Below are 22845 nucleotides of genomic sequence, written 5' to 3'. Positions count from 1 at the left end.
AAATTTTACACTCGGACTTAGTTCGTTGTAAACTCCCTCGCCGAATAAGAAGAAAAGCGAGCGGAGGCCGGAGCCGAATTGTTTCGGAGCCCCAACAATGGACAAACAACAGTCACGACATCATTTTATGAAATAATAAAAAACAAAAAAGCATCAACATGCTATTGCAATGAAAAATAAATTTCCTATAAATGGTTTCAACATGAAGTGGACTGATTATACGCTTCAAAAAAATTTGCAAATGGTTTTTTTTGAATTTATCAATCAGCTGAACAAATGAGAACTATTTCGAGCAAATTATCTTCAAAAGATCCTACAAGTTCATGTGGAGTATTAGTTACTCCAAGTTACTGCAATTGCTCAACAGCTCCCTGTATTACAACTAGTTAGCTGGACTATTAGGCTATATGCCTTATGCCCATCTAGATGTTTCCATGGCACTTTTGTTTCTGCTATCATATTTTGATTGTAATTGAAAATGGGCAGAGATTAGTGAAGAATTAAAGAAAAGTAAAAAAAAAAAATAACACCTGTGAACTAAATTTGCAATCATTTTTAATATATGTAAATGATGGTAAGGGAAGCTTTTTTCTCTTAATGGAAAATCTGCTCAATTTTATGATCTGGATCTGGGAATTGTGGTGTTGATGTAGAATTTATGGAGTTTGCGGGAGGAAGATGAGGATTGACTAGATGCAGAGGAAATCTTTTTCTGATGAAAGGAAGAAGGCAAAGAAGAGGTCCTTTTGAGGATATATGATGGGCAAGAAAGAAGGTGATCGATCCTCATTAAGATATATGAACCGCTCCCATAAGATGTTGAGTCATCGTTAAAGTTTGCATATGGAGTTTGGAGAAGATTTAGAGAAGTGCAGCCTTTTCTGCATGGACCTTGAATGAAATGATCAAAGAAGTTGTTTTCTGAGTCTTAAGTAGTCAGTCTAAAGTCCATGAATGAAAGATGGTTTCGGAGTGCTCCTCAGAGGATTGTGGAAAGGTCATGAAGATGATTCAGTGTGCTCACTAGGGACTGTTGAAGACCCAAATGAGGAAGATGTATTAGAGTGTTTACTAAGATTGTCTGAAGATGTAGAAGAAGGTGTTTTGGATTGCGTACTAAAGATTGCTGTGGCCATGATAGAATGATATTCTGGAGTCTCAGCTAAGATTTTGTGAATCCCACAGAAGGTTGATGACTCACTGGTTCATTATCAATTGTCCTGAAGATGATGAACATAATCTCAGAGTTCATTTACTATTTTCTGAGGAATCAATTGAAAATGAATATTTTAAAAGTGCTCAGTATATTGTTTGAAAATCATGATGAAGAAGACGAGTTTTTAGTAAGGGTCCTTCTCCAAGGGTGTTGTCAGTTTCTGAGAATTTGTGATTTAGGTCAAAAATTCTGGAATTGGTGTGGTTATGCAAAAGCCTCATGGGGTTCCCTTTTCTTCAGTGCATAAAAAGTTGGGATTTTCTTTGTGGAGGAATTAATAGCCGAGCACTTAGCTTTGATGGATGCCTGCTTGAAAGGCCCTGGTAATGGTTTAGCAAAAAACCTTATATGTTATAAAAAAAAATGCAGGCAGTAATGAAAATAGTGTTTAAGCATCCAAACTATTCGTAACAGAGATCAAAGTATAAGCTGGACAGATGAGCTAATGCTCTTATGTTACATGGCAAAAAGAGGAAACATCATGCAAAGTACATAATACTACACTAAGTTAAAAAATACAATGAACATTTCTTTTATTGCTATAGATAATTTCAACAAAAATAGAGTACCCCAAGAACAGTTAGGTATCAACGTCATTTTAAGCAGTCTTCCTGAGGTGAGCTATTCAACAAATGTTATGTGACATGCGATAAAATAATTGAAATGAGTTTATAAAAATAATTATAAACACACAATATAGTAACAAAATGATAAACATGAAAATAGAAAAAGTTTTCAAAATCCATAGCAAGGTAATGTGGGAAATCATCCAATATAGTTAAACCAAATAAAAAAACCAAAACAAATTCTTTCAACAAGAAAACATTCAAGACATTATTGTTTTGACAGGAACTGAGAAGGCAAGCACATTTAAAAGTCAAATTAGAAAGCCATGTTTGCACACAAAAAAATCACAGATAGATCTTGATTGACAAGGGCACTTTGCATAAAAATTCACAATATGATTTTTTTGTTGAGAATGCTTGAATCGAAAACAATCTCTAGGCCTTTACTGGTAAGACAAAGTTCCAGTTTTTTTGATTCTTTGGATCTTCAATAAAAAACCGGGCTCAACTTGTTGAATGAGAAACCAAATGGATCATCTGCCATTTAATCCCTAGTCTGTGTGTATTAATCGTGAAAAGTTAACCAATGTATTCTGTAATGATCTTACTTTTAGGTGCCTGGCTCCCTCCCCTCCCTGAAGTTGTGTTAGCCCAATCACACTTGAACAAGACACACAAAATAAGTCGGAGTAATTAAACTCAATAATATCATTCAGTCGACGCATAATAGAGAAATTTTCCAAACTTCAGTTTTGTAACAACGCCATAATTTTGTGTTTTCTTATTCTCAATCGTGGATCTTTAGTATGAAATTGATAGCCATTAATATTAAAATCCTTTAAATCATTGGTGCGTTTGCTTAGGGACCAACTGCGAGGGCTCTAATTTCTTCTGAAACTATTGAATCATCTATAGCTATAATCTAAACAAAAAAATTTATTAGTCAAATTAGGCTTATGATCTTTTAAAATGTGGTGAAGGAAGTTTTGTATCTTACTCTTTGTTTGAAATCAATCATGAAAAATGTTCATTAATAAGTTTATCAAGAGCTAATGGCGTTAATATGGAACGTTGTTGGCTCTTTTTTGGTCTCTCTCCTCGCTTGTACATATCAATATAACTTTGTTAAATGATCATAACGTCGGAGCAACATATCTCTATGACGCTTGAATCAATGATAAGGTCCATCTAACACAAATATAGACCACCTTGGACCCAAAGGTTTACCGGCAGTTTAAAAAGATGTAAGGAAAACACCATCATCCTTAGAGAATTGTAGTAGATATGGACTTGGAGAAAGTCCGGCGAACCATCCAGATATTTGAGCAAATGAAATTCCCTCTTCAGCGATATATCTTCAGCAAATGACCACTTCAGGTTGTGAATTATTTCCAACAAATCCTTTAATACTAAGAAAAATTGTAATTATAAAAAATTTACACATAAAATATTACCACACTAAAATAATAAACATTGAAAGGCAAGTAAGAAAAATATATTACCTCTCAAAAGGGTACATCCATCTTAATTGTACAGGGCCCACCAAAGTCTCCACTTCTTCAAACCAAATGGGATTGAGCAAGTGGACCCAATGATAGTGACGAATGATGGGAGAAAGTACTCCATATTACATAAAGTTTAATGCAAAAGTTCCTTCTATTTTTTGGTAAGTTCAATTGGATTTATGACCTTCTCACATATGAATTTCAAGAAAATGTGAAATCCCAACAATTATGGTCAAAAACTTCATTTGATGGAGCACATGGATTCTTAATGCAATAGGCATATATCCTAATTAGTACTGACAATCGTGGCTTTTGTTAGACCTATTATTTTTTGCCCTCTTTAATGTTAACACCCTTAGAAATATTTGACTTGAAATAACCCTTGGGTAACTTGCATCTTCTTGAGACTTCAACAAAACATCATCTTATCCTTCTTAGACATGGTAAATAGAGCTGGTGGTAAAAACATAAACTACCAATCTGAAAGAACATGAGGATGCATGTTCAAGGCTTTACTCCAAATTTGAACCAAATCTTATCGGAGCTTGTAAGTTATCTTTAGATTTCTCAAGATCTAGCAATGTAGAAATGAAAAGTTATCAAAATATTTTTCTCTATATAACATGGAATCTTAAATTATGAGGTAATTGTGTTATTTGGCCAATAAGATCAAATAAAAAAATATTGATTTCTTCTCCACATAGTGACCATACTGTCATTGAATAGGCATTGCAGCTTATACCCTCTCTTCAAATATTTTTAACCTATCTTTATCAATTTTTCCAAGAGTGGAATTGATGATTCTGTAATTCAGTACAACTTCACTGCCCAAAAATCCTTGAAGGCGCCAAATCTGAGTTCAAATTATATTATCAGTATTGGTTTTGCTTGCGAAATAAATGAGGTATGAATGTAAGCAACCGTTCGGTGGCCATATATGCACTTCTTACTCTTTTACAACCATAAGGACTCCGTTATTGTGGGCAACAACATGGACAAGCAAATCTGCCTTTGTGGCTCACCCCGACAACATGCCATATGCGGGAAAGTCATTAAACAGTCATAATAATGCTGCACGCATCATGAAAAATTTCTCCTCTTGCTGCATCATAACATTGAACACCTTGCCATAGATGGTTTGTAATTCATGAATCAAAGGTTTAAGATACAATGTCAATGTCATTTCCATGACTTTTTTCACCTGGTATAATCATTGAAAGAATGAATGATGAATTATTTGCATTCCAACTCACAGGGGGGCATATTATATGGCACTAGAATCACTGGCCCAAATGTTGTATGTGCTACTCATAATCTTGAAAGGGATTAAACGCATCAATAGCTAAACCAAGGCGAACATTACGTGGATCTGCGGAAAAATCCAGGAAATTTGTAATCAAAATGAATTTCCAATGCTTTCCATCAACTTGGGAGTCCGCGGCATAACCATCTTTATTTCGTTGTGTGGCAATGGCCCAAATCATCTCTTCTGCCATTTTTTTGGTTTTAAATATCTTGAAGTCTTGGAATTAAAGGGAAAATATCGTGCAGAATCTTAGCAGGTTTCATTTGAACTTTTTTTTCTTTTTGTAATATTGCTTCTTTTGATTAGGGAGTCCATCTTGATGCTCCACATACTTCACATACATTCTCATTAGACTTAATCTGCCCAAAATAAGGCAATCATTAGGGCATGCGTGTATCTTGGAATAACTAAGATCAAGAAGCCCTTCATTGTATTTTATACTTTCAATATATACTTTTGGGCAATGATGATCCTTGCAGAAAATGCTTCAATTAAGTAACTCTAATAACATATCGAAAGATCTTGCCAATCCGCAAGAGTTAGGAATTTCAAATGAAATAAATGTAATATGAACGAACTTTTGAAAATGTTTACATCCGGGATATAATTTCTGCCGCCCACATCTTCCAATAACTTTGATTGTTTTTCATGGCTGATCTACTAAAGTTTTGATTGGAGCAGAATGTAATCCCTCAATAAGCCTTCAATATCCATTCTATATGAGATGGAATCCATTTTGAAGTAGTTTCTGATTCAAAATCCAGACATATTAACAACACCTTCCTTTTATGTAACCTTTAACAACAACTTGATGATCCTCCCATGGTCGAATTCCAAACAACATAGCCCGTAAAGAATCCAATTGATGATAATGTGTTCCCTTGACATCTTGGTATTGATATGAAAATATCTGTTGATGCATGATTTGCCAAATCGGGCATAATATCTTCTGGTAGATTATTACTAACGACTAGCAAAATCTAAAAATCTTCAACTCCTTTTTTTGTAATTCAACTGACTCCATCTTGAACATAGTTATCCAACTCTTATTCATTTTAAATTCAACTGACAATTTATAACAATTGGAAAATAATCAAAAAAACTATTTTATTTCATAGTTTTAAGTAGTCTCAGCTAGAACTACTAAAAGTTAAATATAGAAATAAGCAAAGCACATCAAAACAAAAATTTTCAAATGAATAGTTAATTGGAGAAATATAATAAAATTTTGTAATCAATCTAGGAAACCTGATTTAATGCATGCAACATGTATATGTATATTAAGAGATAGATACTCTCTAAAGCAGAAAAACTATCAAAGCATCTTCCACGAACAGGAAATCACTGGAGCACTTCTAATACTCTAATTGGGGTTTGCTGAACGTGACACAATTACGCATGAAGTTTAACAAAGATAATGAATATGCTGACGGAAAACCTCTTAAATCATCAATCATGACCTTTAAACGATTTGAGGCATTAATACAAAGGAAACCAACATCAGACTGCAGCATATTGCGAAATGACAAAATAGTCCTTTCAGGCTGTCTGATAAGGACCTCTTAAATTGATTTTGATAGTAGAGAAGGCAAACTGACAGGAATAAAATGTGTAAAATGATATCATACAAAGAAGAGATGAAAAATTTCCCATCAATTTGTTGTTGCTATAAATGAGGAAAATTCTAAAAAAAACAATTTTCCTACCGATTTTCAAGCTGTCTTAGATGAAAAAAACTAGTCCAGCATTGAGGCTAAGGAAAGCTCAATCATGGACAATCCAACTGATAGTTGGTCAACATAAAGTACAATAAACAAGACAAGTCAGCCGGATACATGATAACAACCACAACAGAACTTGGTGCAACAACCCCATCATAATAAATATGCTCAGTTTGAATCCCTAAATCACACCATCAGGAAGCGTGGAACGCCCCTTAATTTTTCATAGGAGGCAACTCTTATGTAAAAGTGTAGATTGGCTCGACCCCTATTTTGTTAATTAGCTTGATCGTGTTGTACACTTCCATGAAGTATGTTCGGGGTCAAGGGGCAACGCCGGTTTGCCCCTGCGAAGGATTTTGTAAGTATTATTTTTTTATTGTCTTACTATTTCTTATTGTATTTGGGTTTTCATCGTTACCTAAAAATAAACACATCAACACAATGTGTTTTAGAATTACAGACCATAGTATTTTAAAATTTTTTAGGGGGGGGACAGATTGCCTCAAAACCCTTGTAATAAACTGTTTTATTTTTTTTGTTAAGGGGGTTTAGGGGTACCCAGCGGTACCGAGCTGGGTACCTACCAATGAGATGACATAAAGCATTTTTATTGATCTCCAGACGTACTCCACACCTGATAATTTCTCCTTTCAATGGGTACCCAACCGCCTCAAGATCCATTAGCTCTGCTCAATCAACTATTAGAAGTTATTATTACCTTATTCCCCTACAGTCTAACAAATCAAAAGTTTCTATCTCCTCAAAGGATATAACAGAAGTGTCTTCACCCTTACTTATCACTATACACGTGTACAAATAATGATAATATATGTAAAAGGGTTTACTTTAATTAAGAAAAAAGTATAAACCTATTAATTTAATCTTTATACCTATTAAAATACAACTAATATTAACTTATTTAAAGTAAATACATCTTTTAATATATATCTATGTGATTTAAACAAAAAATATTATACATATAAATATAAAATATATTTTCATTACAATATTTTATATGTAGATAAGTCCACATAAATTTTCTATTTTATATTATTTATTTTTATAAAAAAAAATCTTTTTTATACATTATTTAAAATAAGTACTCTAGGTGTTTCGTTTCGGACAATTTTCTTAAAGGAACTTCCAAATACCAAATTTTTAAAATAAAAAAAAAAATTACTAAAAATTTGCTTTATAAAATAGTAAGACAACTGTCCCAAATCGAAAATAGAGAAAATATCTTGGTGTTTGATAGAAAACCATAGCCTTTAAATAAATTTAAGTTCAAATTAGTAAGATTCATCATTTTTTTTTCCTTTAAATTTTCTTATAATATTAGAATATATATTATAAAATTTTGTCCCAATGGGTCAAACAGCTCAGCAGCATCTTCAAGCAAAAAAAAGTCAAAGCAGCTTGCAGGATCTTATCTTAAAAAAAATTCAGAGATCAATCAGAATATCCTACGTCATTTTTTTGCTCGATACCGCTGTATACTGGATGACGTTAAGCGTTCTAATTGATATCAAAATCGTCTATAGAATAATTTCTCCTAATCTGCAGACTGTCATATCAAACATTTTAGTAATAATTTACAACTCCATGAAGAAAAGAGAAATTGATAATATTTAAAATATATCTGATAACTTTAATTAATAAAACACAGTAAAAAATGAAAACTAGCTATTTGATTTTTTTTTTTCAAAAATATGATAAATAATTTATGATAATTTATAAATAATTATTCAGATCAGATTTAAAAAATTGTCATCCGAACTTGGCCCTGATCTGCTTGACAACTTCCTCCTCCACTCCGAACGCTTCACTCAACACCACATCGGGCACCGCCGGCTTCGACCCGAAAAGCGACCGCGCCGCAATCACCGTTCCCGGAAGCTGGCTATTAAACGCCACGGTGGCCGCCGCCGTCACCTCTCCCACGTTATATTGGAAATGCATCAGACCCATGGGTATTACAAACAGCTCCCCAGCTCCGACAACCTTGGAGAAGTACCTGCCATCGTTGGCCACGAAGCCGACAAGGAGTTGACCCTCGGTGACGAAAACAAGCTCGGTGGCGCGGGGGTGAGTGTGGGGTTGGACGAGGCCGGCGGGGGCGAAGACGACGCGAACTAAGGAGATGCCGAGAGTGTTCAGTCCAGGAAAGGAGAGCACGTCGGCGAAGCTGGCGTTGGCACCGAAGCGGTCGTTGGTGGTGAGATTGATGGAGAGGATGGTGGAAAAGAAGTCGTCGGGGGTGACAGAGGAGGAGGGCTTGCATGGGAAGCCATTGATGGAGACGGTGTTGGGGGAGTTGGGTGCGGCGACGCAGAAGTCTTGGTTGGGTTCGGGATCATAAGCGGCCGTAGGCGGGAAGAGGAGGGAGGAGTGGAGGAGGAGGAGGAGAGATTGTGATAGGTAATGGTGAGAGCTCATTTTCATGCTTTGGTGGGATTTTGGTGAGGTGGGGGAGAGGGAGGGAGGCATGGGCTGGTTTATGTAGAATTAAATCGATTTGGAGAGGGGGCGAGAATTTTTCGAGCACCTTTACTGATACTCTATTGTGGTATTAAGTTAACAATAAGTAAAATATTAACCAAAAGTACATTTTTTTCCTGGGAAGCTCACCTAACAGATTTCCTGTAGCAGCACAGCACGTTTAGAGAACTTAGTTTATTGCACTTTTTGTGCAGAATGAATTACAGATAAAAGCAAGTCGCAGTCACCAACCACCACCACATGGAGATTGGAAGATAAGGCGTGAATTGTTATGACAAATCCATGGAAACCTGCTTATAAAAAGGAGCAGTTAAAGAACAGCTAAGTGAGGAAGAGATGCAGCTAAGGGCTCATTTGGTAGCTCGTAAATGAAATCATTTTTCTCCATTGAGCAGTTAAACAATCATTTTTCTCCATTGTGTTCGGTTAAAAATCAAATTTTTGTTTAAATCTAATAAATAAATATCATTTATAATATTTTCCAACGAATTTTTTTAGGTCTATCTCTACCTTTATTAATCTAATTCAAATCTAATGCCTCTACTTTCCTAACCGGGTCATCAGAAGGCCGTTGTTTATGTGATCGAATCATATAAGGTGACTCTCTCTAATCTTATCTTCCACTGGAGCTACTCCAATCTTTTCACGTATATGCTCATTTCGTATCCCGTCTCTAAGGGTAAATCCACTCATCCACCTGAGCATACTCATTTCTGCAACACTTAACTTAGTATCAAACTTCTCTTATTATGGCCAACATTCTGCACCATAAAGCATTACAAGTCTCACCACAATGCTCTCCGAAAGTTTTTTTTAATAAGAGAGCATATTATTAGAACACAACAATTAAATAAATCATTGTATTATTTACGTTTGCTTATGTGGCTTTCTCCAATTGGTTAAGCCTTATCTTTACTGCTTTACTTGTACTATAAATACTTATCCCTTCAGATGAATAAGATAACGCTTTCATTTCTTGCTTTTCTGTTTTGTCTCGTTTCTCCGGTTCTTGAACCGAGAGTTTCTACATGGTATCCAGAGCTTGGAACGATCTTCTTCTTTCTCCCTCCCCATGAGCTCCGCAACCTCTCATCCTGGCGATCAAGAAGACATGGACGAGATCACCGATCCTTCCATTCCTTCTGCCCTCAAATTCGTCGTCGCCAATCTGAAAACCATTGTTCCGGTGCAACTCGACGCCGACAATTACCCCGTCTGGAAAGCCCAGATCGCAAAATTACTCCGAGCAAATCGGTTTGAGAAATTTCTTGATCTCAATCACTCATCTCCCCCTCCACTTCTCTATAATCCCGATGGCTCCTCTGCGCAAAATCCTCTGCATACACAGTGGCTGCTCAACGACCAGAACCTCGCCGCTGCCATCTACTCGACGATTTCGCCTTCCCTTCTTCCTTACGTCGTCAATCTGGATTCCACGCGATCTGGTCTACATTAGAAACCCGCTTCCAGTCCACCAACAGATCGAAGGTTATACAACTCAAGAACTCCCTCCACAACATTTCTCTCAAGAACCAAACCGTTACGCAATACCTCTCGACCATCAAGACAATCGTCAATCAAATCTCTGCTTCTGGTTCGACGGTTGACAACGAAGATGTAATCCTTTACATCCTCAATGGTCTACCTTCCTCCTACCAGTCATTCAAAACTGCAATCAGAACCATGCTTCACCCGCTCTCCCTCGATCAGCTCTATCTGTTATTACTCAGCGAGGAAATCAACATTGCTTCAGACTCTGCTCGAGCTTCTTCCGATCCAGATCCTACATCCGCTCTCTTCACCTATCGCGGGCGTGGCAGACGATCTCGCGGCCGTAACTCAAACTCCTCAAATCGATCCAACGCCAACAGCAACGTGATCTGTCAAATCTGTTCCAAGAAAGGTCACACAGCATCTAACTGCTGGCATCGCATGGACTCTACCTATACAGCTCCGACTACTCAGAACAAAGCACTCGCCGCCAATGCCGATACCAATTATTCTAATTGGTTTCTCGACTCCGGCGCTACCAACCATCTCACAAACACGCTCGACAACATGTCAATCTCGAACCCTTATCACGGTCCCGACACCGTCACCGTAGGAGATGGGAGATCGATTAACATTGCCAATACTGGTACCGGCTTGTTACCGACTCCCCATCGTGAGCTCTCTTTATCCAAAATCCTTCATACACCTTTCTTGCATTTCAATTTACTTTCTATCTCCAAACTAACAAAAGACAACAATATTTCCATCACTTTTAATCCATCCGGATTTTCTATACAGGATCTGACAAATCAATAAATTCTGCTCCAAGGCCCTTGTGAAAACGGACTGTACCCTCTGCAGATTCCGAACTCCACCAAGCAGCGATCCGCCTTCGTTTCTCACAAGAATAAGCCTATACAATGGCATAGCAGGCTCGGACACCCACACCAGCGTGTTCTTTCTTCCATTGCCAAAAGCAATCCGTCACTTAGAATAAATGTTGATTGCATTTCTTGCTTTTCTTGTAAACAAGCTAAAGCACACAAACTTGTTTTTGACAGTTCTTCAAACCGTAGCAAATCTGTTCTTTCTTTAATTCATTATGATGTTTGGGGACCTGCTCCAGTCATGTCTGTTCAAGGCTATCGATATTATGTTCTTTTCATAGATGATTATACGAGGTTTTCGTGGATTTTCCCTATGAAACAAAAATCTGAAGTATATGACATTTTTGTTCATTTTAAATTGCAGGTTGAAAAACAAACATCGCATACGATTAAAACCATCCGGACAGACGGCGGCACAGAATTCCTTAACCAATCTTTCAAGAAATTTCTTCTCACACACGGTATTGCTCACCAGATCTCCTGCCCCTACACACCCGAACAAAACGGTGTTGTTGAACGCAAACACCGACACATAATCGAAACTACCCGCACTTTACTCAATTCGGCCTCCATTCCCTACAAACATTGGCCCGATGCTGCTCTCACGGCTATCTACCTCATTAATCGTCTCCCCTCACCTGTAACAAACAATATGACTCCTTATGAACTGTTACACAATTCTAAACCTACTTACAATCATCTTCGTGTTTTCGGCTGCGCCTGTTTTCCACTCTCTCCCCCTCATACCAAACATAAACTCCAAAATAAATCTGATATGTGTATCTTCCTTGGGTATTCTGAGACCTACAAAGGTTTCAAATGCCTCAATCCGTCCACCAATAAAATTATCATCTCGCGCCATATATCTTTTGATGAAGATCATTTCCCTTTTCACAAACCCACCATAGACTCCACTTGCCAACAATCCGACAATCCCAACATTCCTCCCAAACTTTTAATACCCAGCTCTGCTTCGACTTATCGGCCATCCACCCCTGCAGCACCTCCGTCGTATCCTACTACTAACACACAGCAATCTACTCTTCCTATCATCGAACATCACACCGCTCACACGTCCACCCCGCTTTCCTCACCTCAACCACCTATCAAACATCACATGCTCACACGTAAACAAATAGGCTCTCTAAAACCTCTACCACTCTCAGAACACTCACCAGAACAACATTCCCGATACTCCACACTCGTTCAACGAAGCTTTCAAATACTCTCAATGGCGGGACGCCATGGCTCAAGAATTCCTTGCGCTTCAGAAACAAGGGACATGGAATTTGGTACCTTCTCCTCCCGGTTCTTCTACACTAGGTTGCAAATGGACTTACAAAACCAAATTCAACTCCGATGGCACCATTGCAAAACGCAAAGCACGGTTGGTTGCTCAAGGCAACCATCAAGAATTCGGTCTTGATTATACAGAGACCTTTAGTCCTGTTGTTAAATTACCCACCATTCGTATAATGCTCGCTATCTCTCTCAATTATAACTGGCAGGTACAACAACTTGACGTTGCCAATGCCTTCTTACATGGCACCCTCACGGAAGAAGTCTTCATGGCACAACCGAAAGGCTTCGAAGATCCAAACTACCCGAACCACGTGTGTCACCTCAAAAAGGCAATATACGGCTTAAAGCAAGCATCAAGACAATGGTACAACACTTTTACACATTTTCTTGTCACCATCGGCTTCACTCACAGCTCCGCGAACCCGTCGCTACTCACTTTTCACCAAGACAAAGTTCGCATTTATCTTCTCGTCTACGTAGACGATATCCTCATTTCAGGCAACGACGACGACGCTATTTCCACGGTAATCTCTAAACTAGCCAAACATTTTTCTATGAAACATCTAGGACCGGTTCACGATTTTCTTGGCATTCAAATTAAGAAATTAGATGGCGCTTATTTTCTTTCTCAAAGCAAATACGCTGCCAACATTCTTCAACAAACCGGACTCAGCGGCTGCAACCCCTTGGCCAACCCGAACTGTACAAAGTTTCCCCCTACCTATCAACTCGATCATGCATTTTCAGATCCTACCTTCTATCGTCACATCACGGGCTCGCTGCAATACTTAACTATTACACGCCCCGACATAGCTTACACCGTCAACCAACTATCCCAACACATGCACGATCCTCAACCACAACATTTTTACATGATCAAACGGCTACTGCGTTACATACAAGGTACGTTAGATTTCGGATTACCCGTCACCAAATCTAATCTAGTCTTAAAATCTTTTTCAGATGCGGATTGGGCCGGCGACCCAGTTTCTCGAAAATCGACCTCCGGTTACTGCTCCTACCTCGGCGACAACCTCATCACTTGGACAGTCAAAAAGCAATCAACAGTCGCACGTTCCTCCACTGAATCTGAATACCGGGCTTTAGCCGCCCTCACCGCAGACATCATATGGCTACGGCGTCTTCTATCCGACTTCAACATTCCTCAACACAGCCCCATGGACATGTTTTGTGACAACCTCTCGGCAATCGCTCTGGCCAATAATCCCGTCTTTCACGCCCGCACCAAACACATCGAAATTGATCAAAAATTCATCCGGGATCATTTACAACAACACAACATTCAACTCTTACCGATTAGTACCGTCGACCAAACGGCCGACATTCTCACGAAAGCTCTATCCACACCGAGATTCATCACTCTTCGACACAAGCTGACAGCCATTCAAAACCCATCAGCTTGCAGGGGCATATTAGAACACAACAATTAAATAAATCATTGTATTATTTACATTTGCTTATGTGGCTTTCTCCAATTGGTTAAGCCTTATCTTTACTGCTTTACTTGTACTATAAATACTTATCCCTTCAGATGAATAAGATAACGCTTTCATTTCTTGCTTTTCTATTTTGTCTCGTTTCTCCGGTTCTTGAACCGAGAGTTTCTACACATATATCCAATGCTTGAACCAAAGATGGATACAAATCAATTTAGATTAAATGTGCTAACTTCAATTAACTCATATCAAGCTAGGAATTGACTGAATCCAAGCCAAGCTTAAATATTGCTCATTCTAAATTAAGTCAATGTTTGCCTCTCAAATAAGCTAATTCACCTTATCCCCTGCTATAACAGTGTTACTTGGAGCCGAAAGGCTCAGATAAATTTTATCTGGCTATGGTTATAGAGGGCTCTACTAAGACAACAAACACGGGATTGAGAGTAAGTTCAAGTGATAGAGCAAGCCAAGAAATGGAATCGACCCTGTTTCCTAATTTAGCCTAAATCTGTGGCAACTGATGCTTTAAATTTTTGTCAAAGGCTCAAAGCTAGTTGAAGTTTGCAACGAAATAAAACTTTTAAGAGCTTTAGTGTAAATTAAAACACACTTAGGCTTTCTTTGAGACGGCTTTCTTACTGCTTCTTAAAATAGCGTTTTAGTACAAAAATTTAAGAAGCAGTAAGAAAGCCGTCTCAAAGAAAGCCTAAGTGTGTTTTAATTTACACTAAAGCTCTTAAAAGTTTTATTTCGTTGCAAACTTCAACTAGCTTTGAGCCTTTGACAAAAATTTAAAGCATCAGTTGCCACAGATTTAGGCTAAATTAGGAAACAGGGTCGATTCCATTTCTTGGCTTGCTCTATCACTTGAACTTACTCTCAATCCCGTGTTTGTTGTCTTAGTAGAGCCCTCTATAACCATAGCCAGATAAAATTTATCTGAGCCTTTCGGCTACATTTGGCGGCGGAGTGACCAAATTTCCCGCAGATCTGACAGGAAATGGATGGCCGATTGGTCTTGGTGCCGCGATTGGAGGAGGCATTAACTGGTGGACGTCCAGTGTTACGACCGCGAGCTGATAACGATCTTCCGCGCCCCCGTCCACGGCTGGCAGTGAGGGCAGTTTGATGGCCAGTGATGCTAAGGGAATGGAGTTCTCTGGTTGTGTCGTGAAGAAGATTAAGTTCTTCGCTGCATAAGAGGGTGTAGAGTTCGTCGAGGTTGACTGAGCGAAGGTGCGTATGGCGGTCTTGAAAGCTTGATAGGTGTTGGGAAGGCCATTGAGCGTATAGTGAATGACGTCTTCTACGTCGACTGGAGAGCCGGCGGCGGCAAGGGCGTCAACTTTGGATTTGACGTCGAGTAGGTACTGTGTCATTGTCTTATCCTTCATAGACAGGTAATGAAGTTCGTTCTTTAATTGGAATATTCTTGATCTTGTAGAAGATTGTAGTCGGCTATCAAGAATGTGCCAGATTTCGCTGCGGTGGTCGGCGGAGAGTACGTAAGGTAGGATAGTGGGAGAAATGACGGAGTACAGGGCGGCGGCGAGGTTTTGATCGATTAGTTGCCAAGTAGTATGGGCGGTGTTGGTGCTGAGTTGCCCGGAGGCGTCGGAGATGGTGGGAGGAGGACAGATGACCGAGCCAGTTAGGAAACCTTCAAAGCTGTTTGCCCGGAAGAGCTTGATGACTTGGGATCGCCATAGAGAATGGTTGTCTGTTGTTAGCTGCTGGGCAATAACATTCTTGATGTTGCTCATCAAGAATTTGAGAGAGGATGGGATTTGGGGGGAGGAAAAGGTGCCTTCGACGTTAGAGACGTCCGCCTGAGTAGAGGAGGAAGAAGTATTTGCAGTGGATGTCATTGCAGAGAAGAAGTGAGGTTGGGAGAAGCGGATCTAGACTCGTGATACCATGTAAGAAATCAGAACTGGCATCTGATGGAGATAAAAGACGAACAGAGTATAGAAAAGAAAATAGAAATGTTTCATTGAATTGTATTGAGGTTATAGGGGTGCTTTATATAGAGGAAGCTAAATAAAGAAAGTACATGGCAGATAAGGAAATAAACCAAGAAGAGCCTAACGGTACAATGAGGAACCGGTTTTTCCTTGCCACGTGTAAAGGTGGCTTAACACATAAAGCATTACAAGTCTCACCACCATCTTATAGATTTTCCCTTAAATTTGAGGGGGACTTTTCTATCACACAACAAGCTCATACATATTTCAGTAAACGATAATTTTGTTTTCACTTATTTTGAATCTATTTGTCGAGAATGCTCTCCGAAAGTTTTTTTTGATAAGAGAGCATATATCCAAAGCTTGAACCAAAGATGGATGCAAATCAAATTAGATTAACTGTGTTAACTTCAATTAACTCATATCAAGCTAGGAATTGACTGAATCCAAGCCTAGCACAAATATTGCTCATTCTAAATTAAGTCAATGTTTGCCTCTCAAATAAGCTAATTCACCTTATCCCCTGCTATAACAGTGTTACTTGGAGCCGAAAGGCTCAGATAAATTTTATCTGGCTATGGTTATAGAGAGCTCTACTAAGACAACAAACACGGGACTGAGAGAAAGTTCAAGTGATAGAGCAAGCCAAGAAATGGAATCGACCCTGTTTCCTAATTTAGCCTAAATCTGTGGCAACTGATGCTTTAAATTTTTGTCAAAGGCTCAAAGCTAGTTGAAGTTTGCAACGAAATAAAACTTTTAAGAGCTTTAGTGTAAATTAAAACACACTTAGGCTTTCTTTGAGACGGCTTTCTTAATGCTTCTTAAAATAATTTTTTAGTACAAAAATTTAAGAAGCAGTAAGAAAGCCGTCCCAAACGAAGCCTTAGGGGCTGTTTAGTTGATAATTTCATGTATGATTTAGGTTGGATTTAACTTGAATCTTCCTACACTTTTTGTTATAATCTTGGGAGGAAGAAGTTTTCTTTGAGCTTCCTGGGAGAGAGAGGGCGAAGAGCAGGAGCTTTATTTATTCATCATGAAGCTCCTAATACATCAACCTATAACCTCTATTTATAGGGATTTAATAAGTGGAGATGTCTTGCGGATCAACTTAAACTAAAACTAAAACCAGACTAATTTCTATCACTTTTTATAAATGGTTTTTAAATCCTGTGTAGAGGTTCATTTGGTTGCTCAAAGCTAGAAATTATATTTTTAAAGCAAGGATGTTTGTTAAATTCATCATTTCGTTGGATGCAATTAAACTCTAATTTTGATTTCAAACTCTACAAAAGCCATCAAAACTTCCTTCAACTATAAGATTTTAATTTCAAACTCAAAATGAGAGAATAAAATCCTTACTTTTAAAACAAGTTCTTCATCTACATGCAACCAAATAATCCCAAAGTAAACCTGGAATTTAGCAAGATTTGAGAAATCAGGACTAAAATCCAATATTCATCAAATTCTCAAAGGACCAAAAACTAATAAATGAATTAAATAAACCCTGATTGTTAAAACTCTTTGACGACTTGATTTTAAACACGATATACTTGGCAATGGCCAATATATGGACGAGGCAGTGAACAATCACCAAAGGGTACCTAGGATTTGCAGTTCGATGTTGGAAGGCAAAGGGCAGCATGGGCAACAAAATTGTGGTGAGCAATGAAATTGGCACTGGTAGGATTAACTCTAATGGGCAGAGGCGATAAAGGCGCTAGTGTAAAGTGCTGATTTTGCTCCAGGATCGTCCAGAACGATCTGGGATCGTCCTGGGACAATCAGTTGAAGTTTTGTTCCAGAATGTGTCCAGATTGCTCCAGGTAATTTTCCTGTAGGTATCGGCCGGGCTGATAAGGACATCGTCCAGGCCGATCGGTTCAGTGCATGATTTCGTCCTGAGAACCGCCCTGGGAACCGTCCAGGACGATGGATTTTGTTCAGACGATATTGCGATCGGCCGGCATTGCGATCGGCCGGGCCGATCTGTGTATTATAAAGTTGAAATCAGTCGTTTTGAGGAGAGAGAAAAATCAAAATTAACGAAAATATCAGCCGAGGAGAGAGAAAGTCGAGGGCTTTTTGGAAAAAGTTGATTTTCGAGCGACGCGGCTCCGTTTTCCTCCGACGAGACTGTTCAGGAATTGCTGTACGCAAGGTAAGGCACATTCCGCCTTTCTCAATTTTCAGAACCGTCGTGTTTGGCGGTATTTTCTGTCCGGAATTGATTTTTATTCGTGATTTTCGTCCGTATTTTCCGATTGGTTCAGTTTTTACCGCGTAACTTTCTGTATGTTGTTGACGTGCCGAGTGTGCATATTTTGATTATTTTCTCGAGATTTTTGTCCGGGTAGTTTTGATTCGACGGTATTTTTCGTCGACTGGATTTTTCTGTGTAGTTTAAAAATTGCTGAGCAGTAGAATTAAAGTCTTGAAATGTTGTTATCTACATTCTGTGCAAATTTGGTATTCTGTGATTTTTCAGGAAAAATTATGTAAATTCCGTATACAGCCGTTGTGCTGCCCGATTTTCGTGTGATTTCTGATTTGTCCGGATTTCTTCTGAATTGATATGCTATCTGTATATGCTATAAAAAGGGAGATATAAGGGGCCTGGATCCTAAGAGATTCAGTTAGTGTCTGGGAAATCTGAAATGAGCTCAATCTGAAATTCTGAAATCAGTTCTGTTCCGGATCCGATGAATTCTGTTCTGGTGCTATAAGCACATTTATTCTGGTGCCGTGAGCACAAAGGGAGGCATAAGGGGCCAGAATCCGAGAGATTATGTAGTGTCTGGGAAGGGAGGCATAAGGGGCCAGAATCCGTTGAGATTATGTCAGTGTCCGGGAATCTGTTCTGACTTGTGTTATGTTCTGAATTAATTGATTTCTGACTTTCGTACGATATGATTTGATCTGATTTGTATGATATGATTCTGATACGATTCTGACATGATTCTGTTCTGTTCCGATATGATCTAAATTTCTGATTTCTGTAGATTCTGATTCTGTTGATTTAATCTGTTCTGATTTGTATTCTGATTTGATCTGATCCGTACGACTCTGATTCTGATTTGATATATGTCCGTATAAGTTCTGATTTGATTCTGTTCTGATTCGATATACGATTCTGTTCCGATTTCTGATTGGATTTTGGTCTGATGTGTTTGGTTTTGGATTCTGGAAGCTTTGATTGGAGGTTTGTCGCTTTGCTGAGCTGTTGAGCTCACTCTTGTTTTCTGGTGGTTTTCAGGTTCTGGGAAAGGGAAGGAGGTCCAGAAATATATTTCAGAGTCTGATCCGTAGGTATTGTTTTGTACTTTTGATTTTTTGTACAGACATGGCTCTTCTGCTATGTTTCTTTCTGTCTGAGCCATGGTCTGTAGTTGTAGATGATTGTTTTGAGGAAAAGAAAGAAAAAAAAATATAGATGTTTTGTTCCGCTGCATTTGATGTTTCATAGTAGCTATGTGTGTCTATTTTTGAGTTGAATTATTTGGAAGAATCAGTTCTGAAGCAAATTCCAAAGCCAGATCCTGGTCAGTTAGATTGTTCGTTCCGGTCGCGACCCGGTGCGAGCGGGATCCGTCCCGGATCGGGTCGGGTCGTGACAGCTAGTAAGTGTCATAAAAAGGCTGCTTTGTTGATGTATTTTTTCATAGAGCTCTTAATATGAGATCGGTGTCTCGCGGGTATTGATCACCTCATAATAGGGAACGGGGTGTCATTTGTGATGCATCCTAAGTTCCTATATTATTTAGGAGGACACTTATGCCCGCAACTAAGAAACTTCCTTTCAATAATACGTAAACAAACACAAACAAAAAGTGATTTGGTAGAAAACAAATGTTAGAAATTGTTTAGGAAATCACTTAGGAAAGAAAGATACAAAGCACTTAAACAATAATAACCCTCAAAACAAACACGTATGATCACCTCACATGCAATATACAAAACTAGAGAAATGTGCTCAAATGAAAGAACTAACAAGTAATCCACCACTAAAATTTAATTCAGCACAAGTCTGCACTCCTTAGATAAATACCAACATAACAGAATAACAACATCGCCTTACAACTCACAATATTTAGAAAAGAAAGACACGTGGAAGTAAAACCATGGAGACAAGAAGAATAAAGAAAACTGAGAGGAAGTAATAGGGGATAGGGAAAAGACTAGCTCTCAAACCACGAAGCAACTCTCAAATTGAATTTTTCTTACCAAAAACAATTTTTACAATAAAGTTTCAGTCACTTTATGTAAGGGAAGGAGAGGAAAAAAAGCATTTAATTGTTCAATTAAATGAGCCATCATTTTAGCCAATACAAGCAATCAAAATCAGCTTTCAAAGAAGAAGCCGAAGCATCCAACTCATGAATCAACAAAGGGGAAAACCAAACAGCCAAAGAGGGAGAGAGGAGGAATCCCAAGCAACTAAATCAGCAAAGGGAAAATCCGGACAGTCAAAAGGAAGAAATGGGTCAAGCCCACTAAGGGAAAAAAATAGCCCACAACTAAATACCCAACGAGCTAACAAGGAGCAAGGAAGCAAGATTAAACTCAAATGAAAAGACATTGGTATGAACCAACTCGAGAGCACCGAAACCACCATAATCATTAGTTGTTTTCCATCATAGGTCAATACAAAAATAAAATATTTAGTTTCCCATAACACAAAAAAATAAAAATACACAAGGCGGGTTACCCTTCATTTACAAACAATCACCAAAATGTAGGTGGAAAACTATATTGGGAAATCAAATAATTCCAAAGTGAGAAACTGAATGATATATTTCCTCTAATAGATTCTGATTCATGATGATAAAAGCCTTTAAAGGACCAAACAACTAAACAAGTCAGTCAGTTCTCTCAACAATTATAAGCCAATAAATTCACAAGTTTGAAAGAGAAAAAACTCACACCATCATTCTTTCTTCTTCCCCGTGATATTAGAAGCCAAATCTCTGAAAAACTTCACCGATTTGGTGACAGGTGAATTCGCGGCCATCAAATTATACATAACATTCTCCACCTCACCAATTTCTGGCCGCCTCTTGAACCTCGAAACCACCTGCAAATCCCCCTTCTGATTCCCTTCATCCTCCACCATAACCACCCATCCATCCCCACTCATAACCCCATCCCTCACCCACTTGAAAACAACAGCCTTTCTCCTACTCAACAGTCCTCTCACCTCCAACCCCATGAAAGAGTAAACCACATCGAAAGACCCAACGAATCTCCCCAGCTGACCATCAAAGCCCTTCTCCTCTTCAAAACTCCACTTAGGGTTAAACAACACCGCCGGTTTTGGGCTCAAAGAGTTGGTGATCACTCTAATCTGCTCCAACATTGAAGCTTCCGGCGCCAAGAATACAGCCAAATCAGCAGAGTTCAGTAATTCATTGCTGAAGGAAGCAATATCAAAGTGGAATATGGAATTTGAAGAGGTGAAAGCTCGACGAGCAGGGTCTAGAAGAGCGGAGGAAGACCAGAAGAGCAAAAGATTGGGACTTGAGCCTTTCTTGGTGATGGGCAAGGAAGAGAAGAGATCGGCAGCTAGAGAAGCGAGTGAGGAAGGGGAATCGTCGTCTGCTATGGGGATTTCGACGCGGAAACGGGGTTGGCGCTGCTTCTTGAGCTTGCTGGTGGGAAGGATATGAGAGTTATTAAGTGGTTTTTGGAGAGAAGACGAGAGGCAGGACTTGGCTTGAGAGACGGCTTCTTCTCTTGAGGTAGGAGGGGAAAGAGAGCAGATGGAGATGGTTTTGGACAGGGGTTGGAGAATAAAAGTCGCCGGCTTTGGGAAAGAAGTACGGAATTCGAGAATGGCGGGTTTGTGGAGGAGCTTCAGTGGATTGGATGCCATTGTTAGGAGCTCGAGCTCGTAGATTGGCTTATTGGCCTTATCTATAATCGTATAGACTATTCGTTTCTTTAAATGCAAATTGTTAAAACTGTTGGCCATATCTATCCTTCCATCAGAACAAAATTTTTTTATAAGGTTTTAAGCACCAAATAGTATATAGAGAAATCAAATTTTATTGGAATGTTTGAAGATTACTCTGTATTACTATTAAGATTCTGATGCAATAAAATGAACTCATATGTTATTGCCTTTCAATTAATTTCCTTATTGCAATTTGCACCTTATGCAAAAGCAAAGTGAATGCATAAACTCATTGCATATATTATATGCCAAAATCATCGGTGGCATAGAAAGAGATAGGATATCAACATTATAGGTGTCAAAACTTAACTCGACTCGCTGACCCTACTTAGACTCAATACTATATTTTCGAGTTTAGGGTGACCCGTTAAACAAACGGGCCGGGTTTAGATCAATATGCCAACCCAAAATTAACCCGGATCGTAGGAATTATAGGGATTTTGCGGAAGAAGCGGGAGCGTGACAGGCAACATCGGTATGAGAGCGGGAGCTATGGGACGGGCGGGATTTCGTAATACGATTGGGAGCAACCAAGCCGAATGAGGACATGTAAAATCCAAAATGGGAGCGGGAACTGCGAGCGAGCAGAATTTTGTAATCCAAAGGCCGGTTGTATTTCATAATTTGCATTTCATTTGGCGAACAAGCGGGTGGACTAGCGAAGATTTATGGGATTTGGTCAATTAAGCGTGCAAAATAAGAGAAAGACTGTGTGGTTCGCTCGAGTCAGCACGTGGAAGGGTCTAACATCATGTTTACTTCATTTGGCAAAATGGAAATAGCAAAAAAAAAAACAGCTTGTTGGATCTTGTCGGGTCGACTCAAACCCGAATCGGGTTGAGTTCAGGTTTGGGTATGTGACATGTTTCTCTAATTGGATTGGGTTCACGTTGGGTTAGATGATAACGGGCCGTTTTTGAATTAGACCCAAACCAGACCCGAAAATCAATTTTAACACCCCTAATCAAC

The 22845-nt window shown here is 38.8% G+C and overlaps 2 protein-coding genes across 2 annotated transcripts; both read right to left on the bottom strand.

Annotated features, from left to right (window-relative positions):
* Positions 1–8084: 8084 nt before the first annotated feature.
* Positions 8085–8753, bottom strand: LOC110112246 (germin-like protein 3-7). Its single transcript, XM_020844400.2, has one exon. It carries the CDS (start codon positions 8751–8753, stop codon positions 8085–8087), a length of 669 nt encoding a protein of 222 aa, XP_020700059.2.
* Positions 8754–20521: 11768 nt separating this feature from the next.
* LOC110112225 lies at positions 20522–21909 on the bottom strand. Its single transcript, XM_020844372.2, has one exon. The coding sequence runs from the start codon at positions 21892–21894 to the stop codon at positions 20851–20853; it is 1044 nt and encodes a 347-aa protein (XP_020700031.2). The 5' UTR covers positions 21895–21909; the 3' UTR covers positions 20522–20850.
* Positions 21910–22845: the final 936 nt, after the last annotated feature.

The sequence above is a fragment of the Dendrobium catenatum genome, unplaced genomic scaffold (assembly GCF_001605985.2).
Source record: "Dendrobium catenatum unplaced genomic scaffold, ASM160598v2 fragScaff_scaffold_1373, whole genome shotgun sequence".
Taxonomy (NCBI): domain Eukaryota; kingdom Viridiplantae; phylum Streptophyta; class Magnoliopsida; order Asparagales; family Orchidaceae; genus Dendrobium; species Dendrobium catenatum.
The sequence above is the reverse complement of the archived record's forward strand: the minus strand, read 5'-3'. Positions and strand labels throughout refer to the sequence as shown.